This window comes from Entelurus aequoreus, linkage group LG23, assembly GCF_033978785.1.
Source record: "Entelurus aequoreus isolate RoL-2023_Sb linkage group LG23, RoL_Eaeq_v1.1, whole genome shotgun sequence".
In the NCBI taxonomy this organism is placed as follows: domain Eukaryota; kingdom Metazoa; phylum Chordata; class Actinopteri; order Syngnathiformes; family Syngnathidae; genus Entelurus; species Entelurus aequoreus.
In genome coordinates, this window is record NC_084753.1 from 9,976,802 (window position 1) to 9,989,214 (window position 12,413).

The 12,413-nt window shown below is 44.1% G+C and overlaps 1 protein-coding gene across 1 annotated transcript in view; it reads right to left on the bottom strand.

The window, feature by feature from the left end:
- Positions 1–293: 293 nt before the first annotated feature.
- LOC133641177 (protein Daple-like) overlaps positions 294–12,413 on the bottom strand; it is a 44,788-nt gene continuing 32,668 nt past the window's right edge. Inside the window, exons 4-6 of the mRNA XM_062035109.1 lie at positions 11,049–11,162; positions 9,695–9,927; positions 294–2,921 (exon numbers count right to left, since the gene is read on the bottom strand). Coding sequence (XP_061891093.1) covers positions 2,190–2,921; positions 9,695–9,927; positions 11,049–11,162 — 1,079 coding nt within the window. The 3' untranslated portion in view covers positions 294–2,189. The remainder of the gene's footprint in view (positions 2,922–9,694; positions 9,928–11,048; positions 11,163–12,413) is intronic.

Below are 12,413 nucleotides of genomic sequence, written 5' to 3' on the forward strand. Positions count from 1 at the left end.
TTGACCCAAGTAAACATGCGACCTGCATGTTGACCCAAGTAAACATGCGACCTGCATGTTGACCCAAGTAAACATGCGACCTGCATGTTGACCCAAGTAAACATGCGACCTGCATGTTGACCCAAGTAAACATGTGACCTGCATGTTGACCCAAGTAAACATGCGACCTGCATGTTGACCCAAGTAAACATGTGACCTGCATGTTGACCCAAGTAAACATGCGACCTGCATGTTGACCCAAGTAAACATGCGACCTGCATGTTGACCCAAGTAAACATGCGACCTGCATGTTGACCCAAGTAAACATGTGACCTGCATGTGGACCCAAGTAAACATGCGACCTGCATGTTGACCCAAGTAAACATGCGACCTGCATGTTGACCCAAGTAAACATGCCTTCCACTTGAGTCGCATTTTTCATGACTTTGTGCAATCAAAGTCAACATTTTCTCCACCTAATTATTGTGCGGCGAAGAAGAAATATTTTGGCTGCGGCACTTTTAGGGGATATTTTGCTGAGATGTCTGCTTGAAGAGCGTCTGTGGGTGACAAGTCAGAGATGGGAGTGTCGGAGTTCCTAAAACATTTCATGTTCACCTGTTTTTCTGCTCCGTTGTCAACTATTTGTTTTGTAACCGTCTATTTTGGCGAATAATGATGTCGGATGGATGCACCCTGAGCGTTCACATGATCTACCATTTATTTCCACATACCAAAGAAGGCTGATGGCATATGAAAGAATTGGGAATGGCACTGTCCACACGGACATGGACACGTGTGATACAGGTGGCATCCGGCCAAAAGGATGGGAATTGACCAGTAGTGGGAACAAGTCTAGGACTGCAAGCATCAGGCAATACGGAACTCTCATTTATGGAAATAAAATAACTGACTATTGCACTTTCTTGGGTTTCATTTAAAAAACAAAACATTAAAGACGTTTCATAAATCTACAAAGTTGCATTTCCGTACCCCTGAATGTACGCATTACGAACCCAACTGGGACTTTAGAAGCCAGGTGGGGATGATGGCGTACTGGGACTTTAGAAGCCAGGTGGGGATGATGGCGTACTGGGACTTTAGAAGCCAGGTGGGGATGATGGCGTACTGTTGCACATCTAACAGTGTTCTGCTTGGAGTGTTCCTAGGTTGAAATATGGCTTCAGTGAAAATAATGTGGGTTTCTTTTCCCAGTAAAGTGTCAGTGTCCAATGCTGAGACAAAAACCGAAGGTGGTCTGTCGTTTAACCGGGACAAACGCTTCCGATCTTCACTGTTTATCTAACTCATCTTTCAGTTTCTCTCTCCGTTTCACATATTTGTTCTGCCTCTCTGCACCCAACCACTTCACCGCCTCTCACCTTTTCCAGTGTTTGTTCCACACAGCATTCAGTTCTTCTGATAGTTCCCCTTGAATTAGGTGCTTGGAATCTCTACGTAAAGGTCTGTCTGGGCAATTCACGCTCGTAGTCCCTAACTCTGATCCAGACCAAAAATGTTCAAGAGTGCGTGAGGTCACACCTGAACATTTGTCAGCAGACGTCAGTATGACGATTGGAACACATAAACAACACCATGTCTTCTGACTTACGATTGTAGAACTTTACTTTTGACGGCCACATTTTAGAGGCTTTTTTGGAGTTCCTCCGTGGAACACATAGATGGCGATGTTCTGCAATAAGAAGGCATCTGGGACGACTTCACCAACATCAGTTCTGTGGTTCTGGTGTGGTTTGCGTTCTGCGGCTTGTAGTCCAAGACTACACCTACGCCTACACCCATCACTCAAGCGGTCTTGGTCTGCTAGTTTGGTCCGGTCCTTTACACTTGACTAAACAAAGCATAGTAGCAAAGAGTCTATTTTAACAGGATGACAAGTGTGAAGGCACCATTAGTGTCGCAAGTAAAACAGTCATCTACTGGAAGTCCTTTGGTGGCTGCTTAGTTTCTAGACAGTCAATGTGGCCTCGGGCTGCTTTCCAGGTTACGTGATCTCATTCCGCTGTGGACCCAAAAGAGAAGCATTTAAAAAGGTGTTCTAAACTCCGGCTTCATTGCCTTGGATTTGGTCAGACTTCTAGTTAGAGATGACCGACGGTTGCCACAATCCAAAGACTGCAAGGCTGGATATTGAAATCTGAGGGTTTTAGTCTTTTGGTTGGAAAAACCAGAGAGCGAGTCTGCAGCGTTCAGACACAGCCGTATTCATACCACACGGTCTGGGGGTCGTTGTTGGGATCCGGGGAGGCCGGTGTGCTTGTTGGCCGTTGGACTGTGCTACATCCTGGCCTCTCAGCGTCTCGACTCTGGCAAGAGTCACTCGAGTGGGCGTCCTGCGCCGAGGCCTCGCCCAGCTGGGTAGCGGATACGGCCCTCACGGGGGTTACCATGGCAACCTCACCACGATGATGGTATGAGGAGGGCGGGGCGTTATGCGACACAGGAGTCCGCCCTCTATCGAATTCCCTCTCGGTCTGCAGGGTGAGAGAAGACGAGTGGTGGACGGGTGAGGCCAGGAAGCTGCTGTCCCCCGGCTGATTGGTTGACCCGGCCAAACGGGCGGACAGTGGCCTCTCCCGCCCTTTAGCCCCTCCCTGCCGTCGAATCACCAGATCCGACTGCTTAGGGGACCCGCCGTCCCGGAAACTGTCCGGCCCATTGGAGCGAAGCAAATCGGCAGAGGCCAGGCTGAAGGTCCTGCTCAGAGACTGGTTGGTTCTCGGTGTTATCGGCCGACTGGAGTCTGGGGATTGACCGATAGGCTGCCGGGGAGACGGCTTGACACTCTGGCCTGGTCTCTGGTTGGAGGTGTGCACGGTGGGTGTGACGTAGCTGGTGGGGGTGACATGGTCGCTGCCAGTGGGATCTGGACTTCTGGTGAAGTAATCCTTCATCAGGTCCTCTTTGCTTCCCATGGACACCTAATGGAGGAACATAAGAACAAATACTTCTGGTTACTACAATAGGACAATTGAGGTATTGTTAAATATCCCTTTTTGAAGCCATTGTTTTCTTCTCGCACAACTTCAATGTTTCCAAGCAAAAGTTACCTGCGGGCCACAAATAGCCTAAATGTCAGACTTTGGATAGAAATGATGCAGTAATTCATTCCATTTTCTGACCTTATTGATTCAAGCTTTTCATAGAAACATGTTATGTCATTCCAAAATGGAATACATTCATTTTTGTCCTCAAAGTTCTACAAACAATACCCAATGACCACAACATTTAATTTAAAAAATGAAATATTCACATGTGCATAAAAGTCTTCACAGCCTTTGCTCAACACTTTGTTGATGTTTGGCAGCGATTACACCTCAAGTCTTTTAGAATACGATGCCACAAGCTTGGCACACCTATTTTTGGGCACTTTCTCTCTTTCCTCTTTGCAGCACCTCTCAAGCTCCATCAGGTTGGATGAGAAGTGTTGGTGTTCATCCAGGATGTCTCTGTACATTGCTGCATTCATCTTTCCGTCTATCCAGACTAGTCTCCCAGTTCCTGCCGCTGCAAAGCATCCCATGGTCTTAAAGTTAAAGTTAAAGTAGCAATGATTGTCACACACACACTAGGTGTGGTGACATTTGTCCTCTGCATTTGACCCATCCCCTTGTTATAAATGATGAATGATAAATGGGTTGTACTCGTAAAGCGCTTTTCTACCTTCAAGGTACTCAAAGCGCTTTGACACTATTTCCACATTCACCCATTCACACACACATTCACACACTGATGGCGGGAGCTGCCATGCAAGGCGCTAACCAGCAGCTATCAGGAGCAAGGGTGAAGTGTCTTGCCCAAGGACACAACGGACGTGACTAGGATGGTAGAAGGTGGGGATTGAACCCCAGTAACCAGCAACACTCCGATTGCTGGCACAGCCACTCTACCAACTTCGCCACGCCGTCCCTGTTCACCCCCTGGGAGGTGAGGGGAGCAGTGGGCAGCAGCGGTGCCGCGCCCGGGAATCATTTTTGGTGATTTAACCCCCAATTCCAAGCCTTGATGCTGAGTGCCAAGCAGGGAGGTAATGGCTCCCATTTTTATAGTCTTTGGTATGACTCGGCCGGGGTTTGAACTCACGACCTACCCATCTCAGGGTGGACACTCTAACAACTAGGCCACTGAGTAGGACTTGGTCACCTACCTGACTAGACTAAGATGAATGCAGCAATGTAAAGGTGAATGCAGAAATGTACAGAGACATCCTGGATGCAAACCAACACTTCCCATCCAACCTGATGGAAGGAAAGATGAATGCAGCAATGTACAGAGACATGCTGGATGAAAACCAACACTTCTCATCCAACCTGATGGAGCTTGAGAGGTGCTGCAAAGAGGAAAGAGAGAAAGTGCCCAAAGATAGGTGTGCCAAGCTTATGGCATCGTATTCTAAAAGACTTGAGGTGTAATTTCTGCCAAAGGTGCATCAACTAAGTATTGAGCAAAGGCTGTGAATATTTATGTACATGTGATTGTTTTAGTTTTATTTGAAATACATTTGCAAAATAAAATAAAATAAATGTTGCTCCTTGTCATTATGGGGTATTTTGTGTAGAATGTTTAGGACAAAATGAATGTATTCCACTTTGGAAAAAGGCTGTAACAGAACATGTGGGAGAAGTAAAGTACTGCATCTGCTTCTGGTGTGTAGACTAGAAGGGAGAAATATTGTGGGTGGTTAGTATAGTGAGACTGAAAGTTTAGGCCAGGTCAGGCTGACTGGAATGCACCACAAACACATTACATGTGTCAGCAAGAATTATAAAACCTAACATCAATTATCTTGACCTGAACTATCAGACTTTGTGAGCTACATGATGAACTATCACACATTCCCATGGACTGTGTGTGTGTGTGAGCTACATGATGAACTATCACACCTTCCCATGGACTGTGTGTGTGTGTGAGCTACATGATGAACTATCACACATTCCCATGGACTGAGTGTGTGTGAGCTACATGATGAAAGTAAGAATGTTGCAGTCTGAAGGGGAAACATATTTACTAAATGACATTTCACACACTTCTAGTTGGGATTTCACCTCAATGTCTACATCACATATGTCAGAGTCAAGGCCCGCGGGCCATATCCGGCCCGCGAGAAGGTTTTTTACGGCCCTTGGGATGATCTTGATTTATTATTAGAACCGGCCCGCAGACCACAGATCTTTTTTTTTTTTTTTTTTTTTTTTTTTAGACCGCAGATCTTTTACACGCACCAAGCGGATGCCGGTCCAAGGTTCCGAAAGGGGGCGAGCGGCCCGCCGGGACGCGCCTGCCGGCCGAAGGGCTGCAGCCCGGCCGTCAGTCGCGGAGCCCGCCGTGCCACGCGCGCCAAGGGGGCGGGCCGAAACCCGGCCCCGAGGCCCTGAGACTTCTGCTTTGTTTCCCCAAACCGCGCGTCACCGCCGGGCCCGCACCACCGTCGGGCTGCAGCCCGAGCGTCGGTGGCGGAACCCGTCATGTGCCGCGCGCGCCAAGCGGAGCGGGGGGGTCAAGCGGGCCGAAACCCGCAGGCCACCCCCTCACCACGAGGCCCTGAGACTTCTGCGTTTGACCCCTACACGCGGCCCGTCGGGACGCGCCCGCCGTCAAGCCACGAGGGCCAGCCGTCGGGTCGCGGAGCCCGCCGTGCCACGCGCGCCAAGGGGCGGGCCGAAACCAGCGGGGGGTTTCGGGCACCCAACTCGCCTCCCTCCCACGGAGGGAGGAGGGGGGTTTAATGTGAACATTACTGTGCAATCACATATTTAGAGTTTTTACTCAATTCAAGTTTAAAAGTTAAAGTTTAATATTTGTTTTCACTGCATGTTACTTCTCCTTAAACAAAGTGTTGTTTTTGATTTATAGATTTTTGCACTTTATTTTATTGTATTTCAATTTAATTATATTTTAAAAATATTTCAGTTGAGTGGATGATAGAAAATTGCTATTATTGTTTTTTTCTTTGAAGTAAATTTAGCCCACTTTTGCTAAAATAGAAAATATAGGCTACTGATGGTGTCTTGAATACCGGTTTCTTTCATTTAATGTTCATGTTATGGGGATTTTTATATAAAGGAAATTTGTCTTTTGTGTCTGTTGAAAATTAAAGATTACTGACAGAGCCATAAGAAAATATTGCTTTATTTATCTGATCATATTGGAATATATTTGTTAGGTTTTCAGTAGGTTCAATTAGGTTCACTAGACTATATGCGTCATTTAAAAATTTTTCAATGAACATTCGAACAGTCCGGCCCTCGGCTTGTAGCTAAATTTTTTATTTGGCCCTCCGTCCATTTGACTTTGACACCCCTGGTCTACATTAATGTCAAAATAAATAGGAGGGTTTGATGCTTACGCTAAATGTACATATTTGTGTATACAAAGCTGTCTTTTTATACTCAATTTCTAGATATGGTCGAAATTATTTAAAGCGAACTACGCAACATTATTAATATTACAACTATGGATAACTTTAACAAAAACTCCTCAAAACAGTCCATTACCTATAATATGGGCTTTTTAAACATAAGATCATTGTCTCCCAAAACGTTATTAGTTAATGAGGTCATCAGAGACAATCTTAACAAAACGTTATTAGTTAATGAGGTCATCAGAGACAACAATCTTAACAAAACGTTATTAGTTAATGAGGTCATCAGAGACAACAATCTTAACAAAACGTTATTAGTTAATGAGGTCATTAGAGACAACAATCTTAACGTCATTGGTCTCAGCGAAACCTGGCTCAAACCAGACAAATTTTTCCCGCTGAATGAGGCATCTCCTCCTAACTATACAAATGCACATATTGCCCGTCCCCTTAAAAGGGGTGGGAGGTGGCACTAATATACAATGAAAACCTTAACCTTACCCCTAACCTAAGTAATAAATATAAATAGTTTGAGGTGCTTACTATGCCTCTCCACCTGGCTGTTATCTACCGCCCACCAGGGCCCTATTCGGACTTTATCAGTGAATTCTCAGAGTACATCGCTGATCTAGTGACACATGCCGACAATATAATTATAATGGGGGACTTTAATATCCATATGAATACCCCATCGGACCCTCTGTGCGTGGCGCTGCAGACTATAATTGATAGCTGTGGTCTTACACAAATAATAAATGAACCCACGCATCGCAACGGTAATACGATAGATCTAGTGCTTGTCAGGCGTGTCACCACCTCCAAAGTTATGATACTCCCGTGTATTAAAGTAATGTCCGATCATTACCTCATAAAATTCGAAGTTTTGACTCATTGTCAACAAACTAATAATAATAATAACTACTATAGCAGCCGCAACATTAATGCTGTCACAACGATGACTCTTGCTGGCCTACTGCCTTCGGTAATGGCACCATTCCCAAATTATGTGGGCTCTATTAATAACCTCACTAACAACTTTAACGACGCCCTGCGCGACACCATTGATAGTATAGCACCGCTAAAGCAAAAAAGGGCCCCTAAAAGACGTACCCCATGGTTTACAGAAGAAACTAGAGCTCATAAATTATCATGTAGAAAGCTGGAACGCAAATGGCGCGCGACTAAACTTGAGGTTTTCCATCAAGCATGGTGAGATAGTTTAATAACTTATAAACGCATGCTTACCTTAGCTAAAGCTAAATATTACCCAAATCTCATCCGCCTCATCAAAAACGATCCTAAATATTTGTTTAGTACAGTAGCATCGCTAACCCAACAAGGGACTCCTCCCAGTAGCTCCACCCACTCGGCAGATGACTTTATGAATTTCTTTAATAAGAAAACTAAACTCATTAGAAAGGAGATTAAAGCTACAACTGGGTTCTATTAACACAGATAAGACTGTATATACAACGGACACTGCCCTCCAAAATAGTCTCTCTATTTTTGATGAAATAACATTAGAGGAATTATTACGGCGTGTAAGTGGGATAAAACAAACAACATGTTTACTTGACCCACTTCCTGGGAAACTTATCAAGGAGCTTTTTGTATTATTAGGTCCATCAGTGCTAAATATTATAAACTTATCACTTTCCGCTGGCACATTCAAAAAAGCGGTTATTCATCCTCTGCTCAAAAGACCTAACCTTGATCCTGACCTCATGGTAAACTACCGACCGGTCTCCCACCTTCACTTTATTTCCAAATCCTCGAAAAAATAGTTGCACAGCAGCTAAATGAACACTTAGCGTCTAACAATCTCTGTGAACCTTTTCAATCCGGTTTCAGGGCAAATCACTCTACGGAGACAGCCCTCGCAAAAATGACTAATGATCTATTGCTAACGATGGATTCTGATGCGTCATCTATGTTGCTGCTTCTTGATCTTAGCGCCGCTTTCCATACCGTCCATCATAATATTTGATTAGAGCGTATCAAAACACGTATTGGTATGTCAGACTTAGCCTTGTCTTGGTTTAACTCTTATCTTACTGACAGGATGCAGTGTGTCTCCCATAACAATGTGACCTCGGACTATGTCAAGGTAACGTGCGGAGTTCCCCAGGGTTCGGTTCTTGGCCCTGCACTCTTTAGTATTTACATGCTGCCGCTAGGTGACATCATACGTGTCAGCTTTCACTGTTATGCTGATGACACTCAACTCTACATGCCCCTAAAGCTGACCAACACGCCGGACTGTAGTCAGCTGGAGGCGTGTCTTAATGAAATTAAACAATGGATGTCCGCTAACTTCTTGCAACTCAACGCTAAGAAAACGGAAATGCTGATTATCGGTCCTGCTAGACACCGACATCTATTTAATAATACCACCTTAACATTTGACAACCAAACAATTACACACCTATTTAATAATACCACCTTAACATTTGACAACCAAACAATTACACACCTATTTAATAATACCACCTTAAAATTTGACAACCAAACAATTACACACCTATTTAATAATACCACCTTAACATTTGACAACCAAACAATTACACACCTATTTAATAATACCACCTTAACATTTGACAACCAAACAATTACACACCTATTTAATAATACCACCTTAACATTTGACAACCAAACAATTACACACCTATTTAATAATACCACCTTAACATTTGACAACCAAACAATTACACACCTATTTAATAATACCACCTTAACATTTGACAACCAAACAATTATACACCTATTTAATAATACCACCTTAACATTTGACGACCAAACAATTATACACCTATTTAATAATACCACCTTAACATTTGACGACCAAACAATTACACACCTATTTAATAATACCACCTTAACATTTGACAACCAAACAATTACACACTTATTTAATAATACCACCTTAACATTTGACAACCAAACAATTACACACCTATTTAATAATACCACCTTAACATTTGACGACCAAACAATTATACACCTATTTAATAATACCACCTTAACATTTGACAACCAAACAAGGTTCTCACATCTGTGGTCCCCTCCAAGGTTTCTCATTGTCATCCCATTGGGTTGAGTTTTTCCTTGCCCTGATGTGGGATCAGAGCCCAGTGTGGTTTGAGACACTGATGATTTAGGGCTATATAAGTAAACTTTGATTGATACAGCAAGTATTTCCTCTTGTCACAATAATGAGCTGTGAGAATGTTGTCATGTGTCACCTCCTTGCAGGGTGGAAATGTCCCACATGAAAGTGTCCACTCAGCACATTACTCAACTCAAATACAGACTTTTAACAACCATCTTTCTCACCATTTGTGGCGACGTCACGCTGCTCTCTTGCAGAAACTCCTCCAACGTCACCATCTCACTTCCAGGAGATGAGGGTGGAGCTCTGTTCCTGTTCCTGCGCTGTGGCTGAGCCTGCTGGGGTGAGTGGTCATATGGGAGGGTCGCACTCCGCGACAAAGTCTGCTGAGACTGGCTCAGACCCATGACATCATCGCTGGACAGACTACCTGACCAGCGCTGACAGTCTGATGCATCTAAAAGACAATAGTCACATTGAGGCATGAGTACAACAGGAAGACACTTCTATGTGGGAGCGGGAAGAACTGTAAGGGGGAGCACAAAAGAGGAAGAAACGCATTAGATGAGGACACACCGGACTGAATGAGTGGTAAAGGCAACCTTCACAGACAAATATATTGTTATTGAAAATTGAGGTAAAAAAAAAATGAATACAAGTGAATATTATTAGTCACTGATGGGAAATGACTTATGATTACAGTTACTTTCACATAAAAGTCATTGACGGGATTATTTCCCAACAAATGTAATAAGTCATCAGGAAAACAGGTTTTGTTTGATACGCCACCTTTTTGATCAACTTTAAAATATGTAAGACATGTCAATGGATCAGAGTGTACTTAAAGGCAGGATGCCACAAGCAAGATGCTAACTCAGAACATCTCCAAGCAAGCTGCTAACTCAGAACATCTCCAAGCAAGCTGCTAACTCAGAACATATCCAAGCAAGCTGCTAACTCAGAACATCTCCAAGCAAGCTGCTAACTCAGAACATCTCTAAGCAAGCTGCTAACTCAGAACATCTCTAAGCAAGCTGCTAACTCAGAACATCTCTAAGCAAGCTGCTAACTCAGAACATCTCCAAGCAAGCTGCTAACTCAGAACATCTCTAAGCAAGCTGCTAACTCAGAACATCTCCAAGCAAGCTGCTAACTCAGAACATCTCTAAGCAAGCTGCTAACTCAGAACATCTCCAAGCAAGCTGCTAACTCAGAACATCTCCAAGCAAGCTGCTAACTCAGAACATCTCTAAGCAAGCTGCTAACTCAGAACATCTCCAAGCAAGCTGCTAACTCAGAACATCTCCAAGCAAGCTGCTAACTCAGAACATCTCTAAGCAAGCTGCTAACTCAGAACATCTCCAAGCAAGCTGCTAACTCAGAACATCTCTAAGCAAGCTGCTAACTCAGAACATCTCCAAGCAAGCTGCTAACTCAGAACATCTCTAAGCAAGCTGCTAACTCAGAACATCTCTAAGCAAGCTGCTAACTCAGAACATCTTTTAAGTGTGACCGTATAAGACTTTAAACCTTTTAAGTGTGACCTTATAAGACTTGATAGTGTAAATATGTTGGTACCTTTGCATTTGACAGGTGAGTTGGAGCTGCAGGTGTGATGACTGAGGTCAGCTGACCCCGGGCGACCTCCCATGTGACCAAACACCGTGTCATTGTCTTGGTCTAAGAACATACCTAGAACATTTACAAAGCAGAGTCATGATCAATAGTTGAATGTTTTCAGTTGGGCTTTGGATTATTTTGCTTCTATGTTTCATCAATCAATCAATCAATCAATCAATGTTTATTTATATAGCCCTAAATCACAAGTGTCTCAAAGGGCTGTACAAGCCACAACGACATCCTCGGTACAGAGCCCACATACGGGCAAGGAAAAACTCACCCCAGTGGGACGTCGGTGAATGACTATGAGAAACCTTGGAGAGGACCGCATATGTGGGTAACCCCCCCCCCTCTAGGGGAGACCGAAAGCAACGGATGTCGAGTGGGTCTGACATAACATTGTGAAAGTCCAGTCCACAGTGGATCCAACACATCAGCGGGAGTCCAGTCCACAGCGGGGCCAACAGGAAACCATCCCGAGCGGAGACGGGTCAGCAGCGCAGAGATGTCCCCAACCGATGCACAGGCTAGTGGTCCACCCGGGGTCCCGGCTCTGGACAGCCAGCACTTCATCCATGGCCACCGGACCTATGCAACTCCCCCTCGCAAGGGACAGGGGAGAAGAGGAGAGAAGAAAAGAAACGGCAGATCAACTGGTCTAAAAAAGGGGGGGTCTATTTAAAGGCTAGATTATACAAATGAGTTTTAAGATGGGACTTAAATGCTTCTACTGAGGTAGCATCTCTAACTGTTACCGGGAGGGCATTCCAGAGTACTGGAGCCCCAATAGAAAACGCTCTATAGCCCGCAGACTTTTTTTTGGCTCTGGGAATCACTAATAAGCCGGAGTTCTTTGAACGCAGATTTCTTGTCGGGACATATGGTACAATACAATCGGCGAGATAGGCTGGAGCTAAACCGTGTAATATTTTATATTTAAGTAGTAAAACCTTAAAGTCGCATCTTAAGTGCACAGGAAGCCAGTGCAGGTGAGCCAGTATAGGTATATATATATATGTACATAGAGGTATATACAGTATAGGCGTAATATGATCAAACTTTCTTGTTTTTGTCAAAAGCCTTGCAGCCGCATTTTGTACCAACTGTAATCTTTTAATGGTAGACATAGGGAGGCCCGAAAATAATACGTTACAGTAATCGAGACGAGACGTAACGAACGCATGAATAATGATCTCAGCATCGCTAGTGGACAAAATGGAACGAATTTTAGCGATATTACGGAGATGAAAGAAGGCCGTTTTAGTAACACTCTTAATGTGTGACTCAAACGAGAGAGTTGTTTTAGTAACACTCTTAATGTGT